The sequence below is a fragment of the Diadema antillarum genome, unplaced genomic scaffold, assembly GCF_040938485.1.
Source record: "Diadema antillarum isolate AM-2024a unplaced genomic scaffold, OU_Dant_1.0 seq00001580_RagTag, whole genome shotgun sequence".
Lineage (NCBI taxonomy): Eukaryota > Metazoa > Echinodermata > Echinoidea > Diadematoida > Diadematidae > Diadema > Diadema antillarum.
Genome location: NW_027272299.1, coordinates 524,193 through 544,212, shown reverse-complemented (window position 1 = coordinate 544,212; position 20,020 = coordinate 524,193). Strand labels below are relative to the sequence as shown.

The 20,020-nt window shown below is 40.0% G+C and overlaps 1 protein-coding gene across 1 annotated transcript; it reads left to right on the top strand.

Annotated features, from left to right (window-relative positions):
- Nucleotides 1-873: 873 nt before the first annotated feature.
- Nucleotides 874-18,733, top strand: LOC139710862 (26S proteasome non-ATPase regulatory subunit 3-like). The gene is made up of 11 exons (XM_071622785.1): nt 874-1,124; nt 6,225-6,415; nt 7,214-7,351; nt 9,851-9,987; nt 11,058-11,248; nt 13,279-13,382; nt 13,991-14,105; nt 14,452-14,675; nt 14,986-15,141; nt 15,752-15,802; nt 16,245-18,733. The coding sequence occupies exons 1-11, from the start codon at nt 1,004-1,006 to the stop codon at nt 16,317-16,319; spliced, it is 1,503 nt and encodes a 500-aa protein (XP_071478886.1). The 5' UTR covers nt 874-1,003; the 3' UTR covers nt 16,320-18,733.
- Nucleotides 18,734-20,020: the final 1,287 nt, after the last annotated feature.

Here is a 20,020-nt window from a genome sequence, read left to right as displayed (position 1 = left end):
GTGACTATATCATTCTAAATTGAATGAACGAATAACGCAATGGTGCTAGTTTTACGAATTTCAATTGAAAAAGTGTTAATTAGAATGACGCTAAAGGTAATTTGAATGCTCCAAAATGAATTTGAATGAAGAGATCATAAAATTGAACTACCGAACATGTCATCTACGCTAAATTTTGCTAAATTGAATGCAGCAATTAGGAATTGGACTGACAAAAGTGCGAAATTGGCCGGGAAAACCTATATTATGACTGACTGAAATATATTAAGTGATACATGCATATTCAGTGATTCTGTGAATATAGAGAATCTCGAAGACTCGAATCCCATCTGCTTAGATCATTGTCAGGTAGCTGAGAAGAATTAGGTCAACGCATATACTCTCCCGTGTAACCATATACTTTCGATACATGGGAATTTTTCATCGTGCTGATTTGGCACTGAAGGAAGTAAATGTTACTTTGAATGTTTCTGTTCAATCAGGGAGGTGGAAGATATTATTTCCACCTCCCTGGTTCAATCATTTTCACGCCCGCGAAATGTTCTCTGAGCTCGTAAGTAGTTCGTGAGAGTTTGCTTAGTCTGTGAAAAAATATTTCAGACGTAACATGAATTAAAAAAAAGAAATGTAATTTTTCAATATGATCGACTTCTATAGAGCACTTTAAATATTTGTCACTGTTTTTAATGGATTTAGCTATTACTTTGGTGCTACTTGAATTTAAAAAAAAAAAAAAAAATGTGTTTGACTTGTCTCAATATCCGTAAAGGATACATGATTCTCAGACTAAGCAATCACCTAGGGTCACAGCGCATGCGTGAACTGTGAAACAACAGCCATTTTGCCATACTCGTGTGTGCAATGCCATGGAAAGCCGTGCCGATAATTCGACGCTTGGACTGATCTTCATCTAAATTTTTCCCCCGGAGAAGACGCCGTTCAAAGCGATTGAGTTAGTAGACTGATAGAATTTTAATAGTTGAAAACAACTTTTCCAAAAGAAATGGCGGCCACAGAAGCGGTTAAAGATGTGGAAATGAAAGATGATTCAGAAACGGCGAAAACTGACGATGGTGCGAATGCTGCTGCCGGGAAAAAGGAGAGCGATTTAGTCACTTTAGAAGGTGAAGTATTAGCTTCTAATCGTAAATATTTATGTTTTGCGAAAATCCATCTAAACTTTGAATTCACCAGATGCTTACCTAGTATGTACGTTTAACGTTTCTTTAGAGTGCAAATTTATTTAGCCTGAAACGTGAACACGAAAACAGTCGAACCTGTATCGTGTCATAATGCTGATTCATTCTCGTCATTATGGTAGCCGCACTTCATTTATACTGCACGAGTGCACTCACTCATGCAGCAGCCAGTGGCACCCGCACGTCCCCTGCCCTCCGCTCCGGTAGGTGCGCGGCTAATGTGCGCGGTACGGTTGTCTGACTGCTGTGTGCTGCATGCTGTGTGGTGGGTAAGCTCCGAAGGACGCAACAACGATGCCGCAAAGATTCGCAGTTTGAGTTGCAGAATTTGCACTTGCATTATGATGAGTACATTCTCACTCAGATTGTAATTTCACGGATTCTGTTGAATTCCAGTGTATGTTATAATTTCCAGTTCATGCTTTGAATATTGTGCATGTGTGCGGGTGTTTAGACGATTCTTGCTCAGTCCTGTTTAGACCGTTGTGGGATCTGTCATTCATTCCATTCCACGACATGAATCACAATCATTCACTACTATTAACTCTTTATGTGCCATGGTGGAATCCCCCTGTGTGCCACGTTATTCTGAGACACGAAGGTAGTCATGCTTTGAGGAAGAATTCTGTTTTTCCAATTTGTATAACTTCTACAAATTTCTGTTCAGTTCGGGAAACCCACTCACAAGGGGGGCCCCTCCTTTAACCCGTCCCCCTTATAAGTAACCCCGTCCCCCTTATAATTAACCCCCGGGGCACCCTTATAAGGAGTCTCCACGCTTTTTTGCGATGCAACGCGAAAATAAAAGGACTGCGGCAATTCGCTTGATTATGTCCATAAAGCTTCACAAGTTTCCTAGTTACTCACGAAATTTGAGCAAAATCGGTTCGAGGCATCATATCTAAAATCATGGATTTAAATGCGATGTCAAACGACCCATGCGAATGCTGAAATGCGAGCGATTACTGGCGTGAGTGTCGCCAGGCGCGGCGGCGCAGCAATGCTTGAGTGCAGACGTGGCGAGACAGTCGCCACGTCTGCACTCAAGCATTGCCGCGCCGCCGCGCCTGGCGACACTCACGCCAGTAATCGCTCGCATTTCAGCATTCGCATGGGTCGTTTGACATCGCATTTAAATCCATGATTTTAGATATGATGCCTCGAACCGATTTTGCTCAAATTTCGTGAGTAACTAGGAAACTTGTGAAGCTTAATGGACATAATCAAGCGAATTGCCGCAGTCCTTTCATTTTCGCGTTGCATTGCAAAAAAGCGTGGAGACTCCTTATAAGGGGTGCCCCGGGGGTTACTTATAAGGGGGACGGGGTTACTTATAAGGGGGACGGGTTACTTATAAGGAGGGGCCCCCCTTGTGAGTGGGTTTCCCGAACTGTGTTAAGCTGGACATAATAGTGAGCAAAGTTAAAGAGGAATGCGAAACTTTGCCTCCATGTACAATGTATAACAATTCTATTTTCAATTTTTCTATTGAATTACCAGTTGCTACATTACTGTAAAGGCATGACTTAGAACTTAGAATGGACAAGCATATCTAGTTGGGAACACCGCTTGATAGAGTAACTGCGTCAGTAAGCGGCCGTGCAGCCTTTCGCGGCAGGTACAACATACACGGTAATATACCGCTAAACACAGCACTGCACTGTTACATGCACATTACACATATACTAACACACTAGCAATCAACAAAAACCAACCGATAAAATGGGCACAATCTCTGATGAAAGTGATATTTTCTCACCGAAATGACAACATATCGCATCCAAAATGAAATTTTCGGTACTTCTTAACATAACAGTTAAGAAACAATGGTCCAAGAAACTGGATTTTTTGTCGTTTTCTCGATGTTCATGGATTTTGAAAACACATCCTCACGTAAAATAGAACTTTCGCGAGCCGATGTGGGCCGCCATTTTTTTCGGAAAGTGGATGTTACCATCGCAAAAAACGGGAAAAACACGAGAAAGACAACAACACCGCCAGAATTACGATCTTGTTTGCGGCCAATGCATGTGCGCACGCTATTTTCACGTGCTTTCGCAATGGGAATTGGCGCTTACGCAATGTTCGCGAGACATGTGAAGGCGTTTCAGCTAAAGATCGCGGAGCACACGCGTATTGCATAGGGATTGTACATCGTGCCGCAAGCAGAAATACTACGTCGCATATCGCCCTTATCGGCGAAAATTGTGCCGGGTTTTGCCCTGGTAAATCATGAAAACTGCGTTGGTCAATGGTTAATTTCTTTTACGAAAACAATTGCGTTAATGAATAATCTTGTCTATTATATATGAAATGGTTGAAAATAATTTGCCTGATTTGTTTACAAGTTGGAAAAACCCTTAACAATGCTTAAACTGCCTCAAACGGGATATTTTACTCTAGTCAATCACCACATAGAAATGCTAACTGTATGTGAGAGGAACAAAAGCGCGAGAAACGCTTTGATTGTACCGCGGGATTAGCGATTTATCGATCGCTTTTGGCGGCTTTGTTTGTTGAGCAGAATATGCGAAGTTGGCACGCCGTCGACTGAGCTGGACATGCGAACGGGGCACATAAAGAGTTAAGTATGGTGAGGGTACCACGTATTGGCAGGGTACAAGTAACATCTGCACCCTGCATATCATACACATACAACATGTACACACAGTGTAGCTGTTTCTGTGTTAGTGTAGTCTATAGAACGAAAAAGGGCAATTGTGCACTTTACGGCCCTATATTATCGGTACCTCATTCCCCGTACGTCAAGGTGATATCCCATGAACCACCGCGCACTGAGCAGCTGGCGAGCTTCTCTTGCTGTATGGAACACTGACAAGCGATAAGGTCACTATTCAAAGCCCGCCTTGCTAGCACTCACTGCGCTTCAAGTTCTAGCTGCATAGCTGACACGTTGAACACTGTGCGATCGCGATATCGTGTGCCTTTGCTCTCTGCTGCAGGATTATCCAGCTTTACATTTGTAATGTTACTTCACAGAAAATTGCCATGATCATGGCGCAAAATGTGAGAACGGCAGTAAGTCTGATACAATGGCTTCCGTTTCTGAACATCCTGGCTAGCCACAACAGTTCCGTGAATATTTTTATGCCTCCATCATCCATCCAGACCCTAACACAAATCGTGCAAACCACATGCAGGCGAGGCTTGTGTGTGTGTCGTGTGATACACAGCCCTGTCGCTGTACACAGGGCTGCCAACTCTCACGCATTGAGCGTGAGACTCACGCAATTTAACCAATTTTGACTGTCACACTCTGATAAACAAAATCTCACGTTAAACCCCCAAAATGGAATGTACATGACTACAAAAATAAATATATCTCTAAATTCTCTGATATTCCGCATATCGATATGCCCAAGCCCAAAATTTCGAGATTTTCCCGCGCGGGTGTAAAGCTTGTAAAACCAATAATAATCGTTTTCGGTTTGCGCGCAAAGACGAGCTATTGGATTACGATTGGTTTCTACCTATACCACGTGAGTGTAGCTTGTACTTTTGGCAAATTACAGTACATGTATGGCTATGACGTGTGCTTTACATCGCTTTACATAGTTGACTGTGTACGTAGTAAGTACGTACGTACAGCCGCACAGCAGGCCACCAGGCGCTAGCCAGACAGGTCGCTCCGCTCCCTCGCAGTGTCTCACGCCAAACTCTCACTCAAGGTTGGGAGCCCTGTGTACACAAGTGCATGCTTCGCACTGTGTCTGGTCAGGGCCGATTTGGCAAGTAAGTCGGTAACTGTGTAGATGACATAAACACAACAAACTGAGAAATCGGGATAAGATTTTGGATTTTTTTTTTTGTTATTTCACAGAATAATTTCACCAAAACCGTGGACATAATGGCCTCTGCGATACTGTAGGTTAAATGCATACAATCGTGGCGAGTGGTTTGTGCGGCACGGAGACCAACACAACACGCTGCCTCCCCCATTCTGTATCAAATGTAGTGACCCCGAATGAGAATAGTGCTGGCTTAATGGGTCAGCAAACAACACTCTAGACTACAAGAGTTCTGTGCTACAAATCTCCTGACCCAAAATGGCTACGTAGGTCCGAGTGAGCCACGAGAGCTTCCGAATGGACGTACATTCTCAGTGCGAATGCGCATGAAGAGAGGCCAAAAGAACCACGCGTCTTCTGGGCTCTCTCCTCCAATCACCGCAGCTCGCGGTCACAATGTTTGTGTATGATGCATACACACACACGCACATACACACACGTGTCTCAGTGGCAGCATTGTCCCACACGTTTATGGATATAGCACCGAGTCTGGCATTGCGCAATTGCATGCACAAACTTCGGTCATTCGGAGTTCACGTACCATTAGGGATGACGTTCGTCTGCCTTTAATTATTGATCCCCTGCTTGAGATAATGACGCAGCATCCATTCATTTAAAATCATGAATGAAGGATGAAAGTGTACCAGTGGTTGCGTTCCGTTGTGTGCCAATGAACAGCACCCCGTTTGTCTCTTCTCAATCACAACGCGTAGGGAAGGGCGTTAGAGCAACCATATGGCATACCCTAAGTGCTTTCCATTGTGTATGTATTTGGTATGAGTTACTGTACGAGCTGAAATTTTCGCGTACAGATATTTTCGCAAATTACTACTTGGAGAACATTTTCGAATGTTGTTAATTTCATGGTTGCGAGGGTCTAACTGAACTTAGTTATTCGCACGTTGTTATTTTTGCGGTTCAAAGGCAATTCGCGAAATTCAAGAAAATATAACCACCACGAAAATTTCAGCTCGTACAGTACATGTTTGTGGAATAAAAGAGATTTGGAACGAGGGCAATCATTTCTATCATACTTGCACTTTACCTGGCATAATGTTAAGATCCACTTTATGCAAACCATCAAATTTTATGAGATTATTTGCTCCATTTTTGCAGAAATAAGAAACAAACAACTTAGGGCTCCCTATGACTCAATCTTTTTTTTTTAGTTAACATTTGTTCAACATATTTCCGGTACATGATTTTCCATACACAGATTTCAAGGAACATGTCAAGCATATTGAGAAGGCCGTCTCTTCCAAGGAGAAGAATTACATGGCCAGAGTGATCAGGGCTCTGACGTCGTCACGCCGCAAACTCAACCACACAGTTCTGCGCAAGCTCATCACAGGCTACATTCCTAATGGAAACACAAGCAAAGAAGCGCTTCTCACATACCTGGATGAGGTGAGAGCTAAAGACTACAGTGGCGATGTAACAGGGTGTAGATGATTGTCATGAAGGGAATTGTAAAAGTGAATCACCAATCATATTTTTTTTCTTCCATACAAAAAGAAAAAAGTTCTTGCATTTGTTAATGATGATGATATTAGCTGACCCTGTCAGGGGGAATAACAGAATTGTGTTGTTCTCACTATGACTTTAGTGCACCCACCTTCGACTGCTGTTATATTGTCATAGCTCTGGCAATTCATTCCCCTCAAAGCCAGCTAGTACCATTTTACTGTACATCAGAGTTTGTATTTTTGTTCTTCTAAGTAGCTTAAAGGCTGTATTAAATGCAAATTTGTTTGTTTGGTTTTTCTTGTTTTCTTTTTTGCACAATTGAAAGTACATGTATCAGGAAGCAGCACAACATGCAAATAATTTTACTGTATATAATGCAATATATTTTGCAGTTTAATTATTATTGCAAGTATCGTGAATCAACTGATACTTGCAAAAATGACTGTAACTGTTACAGCTTGCAAAAATCTTGCTTCCTCCAATACAAATGTACTGTATTTCATATCTAAGATGGGAAATTGCTCTATTTTGTACTGAAAAGGAATGATATTTTTATATACAGTTGTATTCCATCAGTGTGGTTCTAGAGCGTGATTTAAACCACTCATGAATTTATGGCATATGCAGTGATATGTCTATTGCCTTTTTTTTTTCTTTTTTTTTCTGGACAGGAAGAATTGTTACATAGGCAATAGTTCATCTCAATTTTAGCAATGATTTGTTGGTTATTTACGGCAGCCCATGGACACAGAAAGCAGCATCCTGTTCAGACCCAGGACGGGCAAAGCAGCACATGCTCCTCTTCTTCCAGAGCTCGACGTCTATCTGCATCTCCTTGTCGTCGTCCACTTGATAGACTCGGAAAGATATCGCGAGGTATGATGCTGTCACATTTGTTGTACAACGTACATTGAAGGTTGACATGCAAAGATTTCATGTTGAGTGTGCCTGTTTTAGTTCCAGCTACATACAGTGTACTAGTAGTAACGAAAAATGTGTACTACCTAATATGTGTGGTCTTGAGACAGGCATCATGAAAAACCTTCAAAACTGATCTGTGTAGGTTAGCTTCTCAGAATGACATTAGGTAGCCTGTGTGTGCAGTTTTCATAGAACCAGTCAATATTTGCTAACATTGGCATATTTCTGCATCTTAACAAAGTAGTGTTTTTATGCCTCCGCATCGAAGTGGCCGGAGGCATTATGTTTTCGGGTCGTCCGTCCATCCCTACATCCGTCCGTCCCATTTTGTTTTTGTCGATATCTCAAGAACCGTGTGGTGGTTTTACATCAAACTTGGTATGAGGGTATATCCTTGGGGGATAATACTTTGTGTGGATTTTAGGGTCACAGGGTCAAAGGTCACGGGTTATTTTGTGGAAAAAAAATTTTGAAATTTCATGTTTTTCTCCATATCTCGCAAATGGTTCAAGGTATCTTCATGGAACTTAGTATATATGCTTGTACCGATGGGCAGTGAAGTTCGGGGTCATGGGTCAAAGGTCAGGGGGTCAAAGGTCAAGGTCAACTCCTCAAAATATCACTACTTTCCTTATATTTATGCAATGAATGAAGGGTTTTTTTAAACTTGATGTATACATGTATTACCCAATATATATTCTGTGGGAAGTTTTTTGCCAATAGGTCAAAGGTCAAGTGAAAGTGCTGAATTGCACTTTTTCCTCCATATCTCAAAAGTAACTCAAGGTATCATCATGAAACGTACATATTTATGCATGTTCAACCTAACAGTGATTCTCTTTGGAACTGTGAGGTCAAAGGTCAAAGGCCAGGTTTAGATAATGCTATTTTCCCATTTGATACTGAAATTATACTTCTTCTCAATACCTTGAAAAATTACTCAATGCATAAACTTATAAAAGGGTCAAAAGTCAAGTAAAAATCATCAGTTCCCCAAATACCTGCACTCTGACATTTTAATCATTCATCCAATTGAACCTAGTTCTAGGAAAGTGAACATTTGTGTCAAACCTGTCATTTTAATATTTTGCCAATTGTTTGAAACTGTCATCACACATTGTCAAGACATTTGTACTATAGACCTATTAGGAGAACCATGCATTATGGCGGCCATGCATTATGGCGGAGGCATATCAGTGGCCGTAGCGATATATCTAGTTTATATCAACTTCCCAAATTATGTTTTAGCGGATTTGACGAAATGTCCACATTTTTCTCTCTTTAGTTTTCAGACTTGTGGAAGAGGTTGGGATGGGTTTATAAGGATATATGTAGTTTAGGTTTGTGTTCCTCGTGTTTAACCCTTTTGGGGTTTTTTTATGCCTCTGCCAACGAAGTGGCCGGAGGCATTATGTTTTCGGGTCGTCCGTCCGTACGTACGTCCGTCCGTCCGTCCCGTTTTGTTTTTGCCGATATCTCAAGAACCGTGTGGTGGTTTTACATCAAACTTGGTATTAGGGTATATCCTGGGGGGATAATACTTTGTTTGGATTTTAGGGTCAAAGGTCAAAGATTATTTTGTGAAAAAAAAGGTTGAAAATTCATGTTTTTCTCCATATCTCGCAAATGGTTCAAGGTATCTTCATGGAACTTAGTATATATGCTTGTTCCAATGGGCAGTGATTATCTAGGGAAGTTGGGGGTCATGGTTCAAAGGTTAGGGGTCAAAGGTCAAGGTCAACTCCTCAAAATATCACTACTTTCCTTATATTTATGCAATGCCTGAAGGTTTTTTTTTTGAACTTGATGTATTACCCAATGTATATTCTGTGGGAAGCTTCTTGCCAAAAGGTCAAAGGTCAAGTGAAAGTGCTGAATTGCACTTTTTCCTCCATATCTCAAAAGTAACTCAAGGTATCATCATGAAACTTACATATTTATGCATGTTCAACTTAACAGTGATTCTCTTTGGAACTGTGAGGTCAAAGGTCAAAGGCCAGGTTTAGATAATGCTATTTTCCCATTTGATACTGAAATTATACTTTTTCTCAATACCTTGAAAATTACTCAATGCATAAACTTATAAAAGGGTCAAAAGTCAAGTTAAAATCATCAGTTCCCCAAATACCTGCACTCTGACATTTTAATCATTCATCCAATTGAACCTAGTTCTAGGAAAGTGAACGTTCAGCACATTTGTGTCAAACCTGTCATTTTAATATTTTGCCAATTGTGTGAAACTGTCATCACACATTGTCAAGACATTGTACTATAGACCTATTAGGAGAACCATGCATTATGGCGGAGGCATATCAGTCGCCGTAGCGATATATCTAGTTTTTACCTGTAAGCTGTAATACATATTATCCATATCCGTGAATTTTAGAGGAAATGTGGATCAAGTGCAACTTCCTGTTTTCATCTTGCTTTTCTCTACGTTTTATTTGCTGTCAGGCTGTGAAGTGTTCGAATGTGCTAATGACCAAGCTTGATGCCCAGAATAGACGTTCCTTGGATCAGCTCTCAGCCAAGGCCTACTTCTACCACTCAAGAGCGTATGAATTAACAAATCAACTGGATCAAATTAGAAGGTTAGGCAGACAGGCTGTCTAAGATTTTGTATGAGTTATGGTAACAGTAGTGATTTGTGAGTGTTTTGTGTGTGTGTGTGTAGAATCATGCATGATTAACATTGTTGGTTTGATCTATGTTACATTTTATATTGGACATGCTTATTTTATTGTGAACTGGAAAAAGATTATGCACAAAGTGAGGATTTATTTACAAATTTAAGGTTAACACTTTTAATAGTGTTCCAGTCAGACTTTTCAGACTTTTTAGTGTGGGAGGGAGGATGTCAGTGTTACAACCCCCAAGAGTTATAATACACTTATGTCCCTTTGTTGAGAAATTTGTAAGGAGACATTTTAACTTTGTTTCATCCATAGTTTTGTTCACGATGACTGGACTCGATGTTTTGTATTTGGATTATTTGCGTATTCAGGTGATGGCCGTGATTATCATGGTCACTCCTGGACCCCGTCTTACAAAGACTTGCGATTGATTCAAATCAATAGCAACTTTACGATTGAAATCAAATCCATCTTATAAAAAAGTTATGATTGAAATTAAGATGGAGAACTGCAATCAATCAATCAATCACATGTTGCGATTGATTGCAGCTTTAAAGAGATTTGTGATTGATTGATTTCTATCACAAGTTTTATAAGACAAGGCCCTGGGATTGTGCAGGCAAGAAGAAATGTGACAAGAATATTTTGTGGACCAGAGATTGAGCACTGGCTTGTGAGGTTGCCAGATAAAAGAAAGGGAGAAATAGAAGGAATTAGAAACGTTCTGGGAAATATTTAAAAGAGATTTCATGGCATGCATCTTACACTAAATTATTCTTTTGTGAGTTATTTAGTGGTCATATTTAAGTGTATTATGATGTTATTGGCATTTGAATAGTACTGGATGCGACTGGCCTGACAGGGAGAGCATACTAATGAATCCAGACCATGGAATACTTATGTGGGAATATTTACATTGTCTTGTTCATTGCAAGTCTATTATGCATTGTGACATATTATGCCTTTGTTAGAGTGGAGCTATTCAACAGTGCATTGATCTTCTTTTCTTCCGTTTTCTGTGCCCCCAGTTTCTTGCACGCAAAGCTTAGGACAGCAACATTACGGCACAACATTGAAGCACAAGCAACCCTTCTGAACCTTTTGTTGCGCAACTACCTCCACTATAACTTGTATGACCAGGCCGACAAGCTCGTTGCAAAGTCAACGTTCCCCGAACAGGCTTCGAACCACGAGTGGGCCAGATTTCTCTACTACTTAGGTATGGATGGTGGAAATTGGAATTACATTGAAATTGGGCTTCAAAAGGAAAACTTGAGTAGAGGCTCTGATCCAGAGAAATAAATCACTTGAATTTTGATCACCATAGGGCTAGTGATTAAAGAAATTAATGTCAACAAATTATTAGGCACAAGCACTCAATGGAAAAAGATTAGTGTTGGTCATGTGACTTGTGTTTTCTTGTTTGTTTTCTACTGAAAGTGCCAAAAAGGTACAATTACATGAAGCAAAATCAGAGTAGGTAATGCAGTCAAAGAATGAGTATTTGAGTTTTAGTTTCTTTATTTCACCAAATCAAAGAAGATATTAAAAAACAAACAAACACATACAACAACATTAGAAAACAATGACAAACATATCAGTTCAACATTGTAAAAAGAATTGCTATGGTAGGCAGCAGCAAGAAAGGAAATGACCCTTATTTTCGGCTGACCTAAAAACATTTGCTTAATTTCTGTTACCAATGTGTTCGAAGCAGGTAAAACATAAGAACAGGACAAGACTAAGACATGACAATCAACATACAATGACAAATAACAAAATACCTGATGTCTCATAACATAAAGGATAAAAACTGATGCTCTTAACTTAAATGAGTTCGGTTGTAATTATTGAGGAGATTTTTTTTATAACCAGATTTAAATATATTCAAAGAGTTAGCATTGCGTATTACAAAGGGGAGAGAATTCCACGAAATAGAACCACTGTAAAGAATAGATACTGTAAAAGTGGATATTTTTGAGTGACTAATTTTTCGCGCTTGGCCGGGTCGGAAGAGTTTCGCGTGTTTTTAATTCCGTGGAATCAAGACATCACGCACAGGCACATATGGCAAGCAAAAATATTCGCCTGCTTTTATTTTCGCACTAGTTTCTGGTTGCGCGAAATGCGCGAAAATTTGAACACCGCGAAAATTTCCACTTTTACAGTAGTTGATAAAAAGATGTACAAGATAAAGGTAGGTGAAAATCACTCGCGGTTCGCGTATTGTAATTATGAATTTGGTTATTGCATGTGAAAAAATCCAAGAGAGTTATTGGTAATTAGAGATTCTTACATAAATACATAAAAATCCCCACTTGATATTTTTACATATCATTCAATTGCAATATTTTCAGGGATAAAAAAAGTGGTGTGGTATGAGCAAGATAGGAGGCATGGGAATTAATTCGTATTGCACGTTTTTGAAGCACTAAAAGTCTTTGAATATGACGTTCATGAGCATTACCCCAAATAGTTATTCCATAATACAAATAAGGTAAAATTATAGTATTATAAATTGATTTCAAAACAGACTTCGGGAGAAAACTAAGTTTATACATTACACTAATATTTTTTGATAATTTATTACACATAATTGATATGATTAAACCAATTCAACTTATTGTCTACAAAAACTCCAAGAAATTTCAGTGAAGAAACCTGCATGATTTGAGAACTAGACATGTTAATAGATACAGTGTCAATGCTACATTTTTTCTTTGTAAATATCATAAAATTAGTTTTTGATATATTGATTAATAATTTATTCATTCGTAGCCAACTTGTAACATATTGCAATTCCTTATTAAAAACCTCTTGTAAAGAATCCATATCGTCATGAGACAAAAATATGCTTGTGTCATCGGCAAATAAAATGCATTTGCTGTTGACTGTAACTATAATTTGCATGAGGTTGTACCTGACCAGCATTGGGACTTCTGTCATCCTTTACTGTTACCTTTGTTAGATTGTCTTGAATCTCAAAATGAATGCATTTTCCTCATTAGCGTACATCAAAATACTTATCTCGATTCTGTGATAAAGATGATGGTGGTGATGATGATGATGACGACTACTGTAAGGATGATGAAGATAATGGCAGTGATGGTTACCGTAAAGAAAAATTGTGATGATTAAGATATCATCCAACTGCACAACAAGAAAAGAATTCATACAATTTTGCTCTGTGAGTGGGGTACCACATCCACATGTAAAACAAAAATATGTTAACTCCGGTACACCTTTCAGGAAGAATCAAGGCGATCCAGCTGGAATACTCGGAAGCACACAAGAACCTCATTCAGGCATTACGGAAGGCCCCCCAGTACACTGCTGTAGGATTCAAGCAAACGGTAAGTTTCGGAGTTAGTAAAAATTTCTCTTTCTTGCTTTGCTCTGTACATATTCCAAATTATTGATTCGGTTGTGAATGAAGTGTAGGACTGTCGGCTTCAGATTGATATTTATGAGTCAAGAGCATTAGGATCAAGAGATACATCTTTGAAAAGAGTGAACGAAACCCATGTTGTCGCTCCATAAATCTCAGTCTGTTTCAGTTAAAAGAGAGCGACAAAAATTGCAGTTGTCGCCACACATGTATGCTTACAAGAGCTCCTTTGGATTAGAAGAAATGACAGAGTAGACTCTTTTTCACAGCTCAACTTCTATCTATGCAAAAATTGCAATTGTCACCACCTATGTATGCTTACAAGAGCTCCTTTGGATTAGAAGAAATGACAGAGCAGACCCTTTTCACAGCTCAACTTCTATCTGTTCCTCACACTTTGTGCTTGCATGTCTCCAGGGTAATCCTAAACATGTATCACACAGTGCTTGAAGTACCAGCCTTGGGTCTATGACTTCAAAATGTATCAACGTGAAATTGATGTCAGATTAAATCTTTGCTGCCTTACATGATGAAAACCTCAATGTCCTCGCACTTTACCAATGACTCTGGCAGGTTCACAAGCTAGCCATAGTCGTCCAGCTCCTTCTGGGGGAGATCCCGGACAGGAGCATCTTCAGGCAGAGTATCTACAAGAAGACCCTGGTGCCCTACTTCCAACTCACCCAAGGTCAGTACAGCCATGACTGTAGAATATTTATGTTGCATCTTTTTCTCTTTTTCTTTTTCTTTGTTTGGTTGGTGCACTGCATGCAAGATGAGTTGTACAAAAGTGTTGCTCAGTAAGTGCAACATTTATGGCTGTTGCATTGGTAGAAGCAATTACATGCCACCATAATGGTATGCCCAAACCCCTTTGTGGATTCCTCTTTAGGAGCTCTTATGCTCATATATCTGTTTTTTCCCCTGGGATGGCATGTGCACTCAACTATATGTAGATAATTTCCACAATTTTGTCATGGAAGTCTTTCTTGTATGGTAACATTGTAAGCATTTGAGGTTCTTCCATCTCACAGCTGTGAGGACGGGTGACCTCGGGCTCTTCAACCAGACGCTGAAGGACTTTGCGTCCAAGTTTCAGACCGAGTTCACCTACACGTTAATCATCCGGCTCCATCACAACGTCATCAAGACGGGTGTCCGCATGATCAGCCTCTCCTACTCGCGAATCTCGCTGTCAGACGTCGCCAAGAAGTTGCAGCTAGACAGCCCGGAAGATGCAGAGTTCATCGTAGCCAAGGTATGTCATGGACTCACTGAACAAAATTCTCCTCTTGCAAGGATTTAGAATGTCAGTTGGATTATGGTACATATGAACTTGTAGCATCACATACCATGCAGTAATGGAATGAGAAGAATATGTAGTCAATGTTTCTTCAAACGTATGTAAGGGACTGATACCTTAGGGGTGTTAGACAATGGCATATAAATTCACTCTGGTTCAAATCTTAGAATGGTTACTGTGCAAATGATGGCTTACCAGTCAGAGAAGCATTTTCTTGACCATCATGTGTTCTCACTTGCCATCATTTGTTGATGTTTCACCTCAGGCCATCAGGGACGGAGTTATTGAAGCCAGTATAGACCACGAGAAGGGGTACGTCCAGTCCAAGGAGACAGTGGACGTGTACACGACCAGGGAACCAATGACAGCCTTCCACCAACGAATAAACTTCTGCCTCGACATCCACAACCAGTCAGTCAAGGTGGGTCCTATACTCAAGCCAGCAAGTTTATTTAATTCAATCACTTCTCTGTCTTTCTTTCCTTTCTTTTTTTTTATACCTTTACTGGACATGTATGCACGAAGATCCTGTTTTTACCATACCCTTTTGTTTTTTTACCTGATATTTTCTATTTCATTTTTAGCTATACTTCAGACATAATTGGTATTTTTCTTGGCTGTGAAAGTGTCCATAGATATTTACATGTGTGTGCAAGATATTCATGAAGACATTGCTTTAAATAGGACCTAAATTTCTACAGGCTCTGTATGTAGCCTGTGTGTATAACTAACATGTGATAAACAGACCATTTAGCAAGTTAGTTGATGCCCATATTGATAGAAGTAGATGAAACATTGTTTGTGATATTGTGCATTTTGTAGTAACAGAGCATGTGTCTTGAGGGTTCCAATGGAAACAGTGGTAATGGGGGGGGGGGGGGGGGGTCATGTGCTGTGGTGTCCATTGATATCATGAATGTCAAACAAAATCTATTAATTGATGGCATAGCCATAATTCTGGATGAGTTTCTTGAGTGATAGTGGCAATGTGAATTATGCATTCCATTCTTTTTTTTTCTCTCTCTCTCCAGGCAATGCGATTCCCGCCCAAGTCATATAACAAGGATTTGGAATCAGCTGAGGTATGTATCAGAAATGAATACACAACACAGAATTTGCACTCATAATTTTCAGTAGGTCATGTTATGTAGTACTGCAAATAATGGATTTCTCCTAAAATTTGAAGCTAGTACTTACCGTTCTTCTTCTATTTCATTAACATTTTGCTCGTTTGCTCAACAAATTGGGGCAGTTTTCTTACCAAACATTCAAACATAATGTTGCAGCTACCGAAACTGAGGAGCTGTGCTTGTCTTGGGTTTGGTATTTTGTCTCATGTTTGTTTGTTTGTTTGTTTTTGTGGTGTGTGTATTTGTTCAGGTCTAAACATTGACAATTATCAGTAATTTCGAGGTGTTGTATTTGAGCTGGAAGAATTGCAGACATTAGACGAGCAAGACGGTAAGGGTTCTCTTTCATGTCCGTTCATGTCTATCTCAATTTTGTACCACCCATGCTGTGCAGGATCGAAGAGAGCGGGAGCAGCAAGACCTGGAGCTGGCCAAGGAGATGGCGGAGGATGACGAAGAGGGATTCTAAAGCCTCACAGTTCTCTGGACAGCGGACATCAAGAGACACTTTTATTTGTACTAGTTATGAAAGAAAAACGCAGAGGATTTGTAGCTCTGCCACCCTCCTTGGTTGAAGGAAGGGGGGAAAGTCACTCCCCGTTCTAAACCGATAATATCAACAGCAAAAATAGCGGAAGCAAGTAGATGAACAGTTCTGAATGGCAGCGGACAAGAGCGAAAGGGCGTGGTGTCTGGTTTCCGTGGTCACGTGAATGCAGCTTGGCTGCAACCACCTTTTGGCTGCGACAAATCAACTGAAGCCTGCCAGAGATGTGATGGGAGGAGGAGTAGCTGTTCGGCACTGGGAGAGCACCTCATGTGGAAAGGTTCAGCCGACGAGAAAGGTTACTCCCCCGCAAATGAACAACCTTCTTACAAATAATGTGCATATTCTCCTGCTTACCCACTTCGAATATGTGCATTGAAGGAAAGGTGGTTACAATTTTAGGCAGAAAGAGAAAGCAAACCAAATTGGCTTAGTCATTTGCTGGTAGTGATATTTTGATCCCTGTACCTTACCATTTCTGTTCCCTGTGGTACTACACATACTAATCTGTTACTGCTGTACATGCTTTTTTTACTTGCTGAATCATATAAGCAGTAAGATCCATCTTTCTGGTTGGAACATTGAATGTAGGTCTGTCTATGTTGTACTTAACAATTTTGACTGCTGTAAAATTGCAGGCAGTTGGCACTAAATCATAAAGGCTTACAATGGCTTGAACAGGAAATACAATTCACATGGTGCTGACTGGGGTGTAAAAGTTTGGTAAATGAAAACTTGTTTAATTCTTGAATTGGCTTGTTGAATTTGCTCTGAAAGGCCAAGTAAATTTTGCAATGAAAAGTGAATTAAATGTGAAGGTGGGGAATACATTTGTTTTTTCCTCAAAGAATTCCTCCTAGACCTACAACCATCATTAACAAGAAATTATTCGTCAAATTTAACCATAGAGTTACACCCCTCTAGGCTCACTGGTGATTGATACTATATTTAAACCAACCCACTGTAATGGATTTGTGATGCAATGCAAGTATCAAAGTCAGTGGTACGCAGATTCAGTGAGAGCACAAACTTCTGTCCACTATCACTGTGGAAGTGGTAGACCGTGTGTGTGTACACAGGGTTTCTAGCAGATGTTATGTGAAGTTTTTGTATTCGATAGCCAACAGGAGTTCTGCAATTCGAGGCAATGGATTTCGACATCAATGTTGTTATTCGACAAGGCCATTGGAAGAAGAATAGTTTAAGATATTGGTTTTTTTTTACATTATTCTCATTTTTATACACCAAATGAAGCAAAATTATAAAAATTATGATTTCAAGAACTGCTGCCATGTAGCCAGAACTACAAGCAGATTGTATCGCCCCGTCCAGCAAGACCACCACAAAGTGGAATGATGTGTTTCTGTACCAGGGGTATATGAGGCGAGGGACCAGCAAACAGTGCATGAAAGCCACCAGCATAGTATCAGATAGTTCAACAAGAAGAGAGTGGGGTTTCGTGTTCTACCATCAAGTGAGAAAGCACCCTGTTTCATGACATCTGTTTTATTCTCAATTTCTTTTTTTGTCTCTCTGTAGGTGATATGTACAGGAAGATGTACAAAATGTTTTTGTAGATGTGCATTTATTATAACAGAAATTTAACGCTTGATATTGGTATGGTTGCAATTCCTGTTGACGAGGGGTATTTGAGGCACTGTGCCTTGTCAAATGTAGGTGTGTGAAAGTACCCGGTCCCTTGTTTAGTTTCTCACCTAATCAAGACAACAAACGGCAGTTTCTTGCGCACTCTGTTTGATGCGAGAGCCACTCGTTTCCATGTACAGCTTCAGGAGATTCAAGCCTCCTTCCTGCAATAACGCAGATTTAAGAGTGCAATCTGGTGGTCCTCGTAGAACCGTTCATATAATATTCCAGATAAGCAAGTGTGCCCTAATCGGTTGCATTCATCGGTGCACATTCAGTTTACTTTATGGAAGAATCCCTTGGCGTATTGTCAGGCTTTACCCATCGAATACATTGACATATTCAGGGCTAGATATCAGGTGTAAAGGGCTTTGATGCTTTGTGTGACTTTTTGTTTTCTTCCGTGACACTCGGTTTGTTTTAGTTTCTGTTGCTAAAGCTCTTTGTGCACCTTCATTTCCTCACTGCCTCATTCACTCGTCAAGATTTGACTATGATCCCCAAGTGACTGTGTGAGAAGAGCCACTCATTGTTATAATCTGATTCTAGGAACCATATCACCTCTACATTGACTTCCGACATAAAGTGCTGTTTTTTTAAACTCAAGCTGTTCCGGTCTTGGCATTGGCTCTCCCATCAAATAGAAATGTGGAGTCGCTACTCGGGCGTTGGCGACTTTAAACCGTATCTGTCAGATTGGGATTTTGTGCATAGGGCCTGTATCAAGATGTTGTTCACTCCTTGGAAAATATTCAATGAATAAATAATGTATTGACATAAGCAACTGGGTGAGTGGTCTGCAATTTCCTTGTTTAGTGCCCGTGTCCAACATGTCTTTCTAGGGTGCCATGTGAGTGTTGTGAGTGTGCAGGGAAGATGTGAAACCAATGAAAAGGCAGACTCTGTTAAATAACAAGATCCTTTGGACCGAGATAACTTTGTCATTATCATGAAATTGGTTAAACTGGCTTTCATAGGTTGCTACATAGATACACACATATAGGACTACAGACGCTCTATTTCTACACATAAGGCCCCACCTGCATGTGAGATAAGTTTTGTGTGTGTGTGTGTGTGTGTATCTTTGTTTTTGTACAGCTGTAAAGACTGTTTGAAAAGTAAATTTATGAACAAACGTGTTTGAAAACTCACATTGATATTGCCCTGTGAGCCTGTGAGTATAAGCACACTGTGAAGTGAGTGAGAGAGAAAAAAAAAAGATGGGGGAGGGGGCAATGTTCCACTCTTTTTCAATAGCAAGCTTTCTATACGAGCCTGCCCTCCGTATGGGAGTGGAAGCTTGTAAACCTAGCCAAAGAATTCAGCACACATGCACATGCGCGAGCTGATAGATGGCACACTGTACACTCCTTGAACACGTGCAGCTTTCTAGTGAGCGTTTCGAGCCAGTACCTATGGGCTCTGTGTGTAATGAGGTACGTCAAAAAGAGTACCTGGTCATGAATCCTTGAAAATGGGCGCTATTTAATGGGAAGTAGACCATTTTCACCCTTGTTTTCTTTTTTGGTTGTAATGAACAAAGCAAGGCAGTGGGATGATGCCCATTTTACATGCAAAATCCTTGTATTGTTACAGATGTTACATGAGTTGTTACAATGGGGTTCCCCTATAGGTATTGAATAATTTCCACTACATCATGTGGGATAGTCAGATAATGGGGTTACATGTACAATAGTTCCGTTTCATTGAAATTGCCAGTATGTCAGTACGTGTACAAGTGTACACGAATCGGTTTCTTGGAAGAGAGATGTCTCGAGCAACATTGAATTGTAGTTATGGGCTGAACAAGCTACAGTATTTATAAGGTCCTCTCTAACACCCTGTTAAGTGTTAATTTCCCTTTAACTTTCTTGAAAAAAAAAAAGTAATAATACTAATGAAAAAAAGTGACAAAAACTGTTAAGTTAGATATTTTCGCATCGTGAAATTTTTTGCAAATTGTCACTGGCATACAA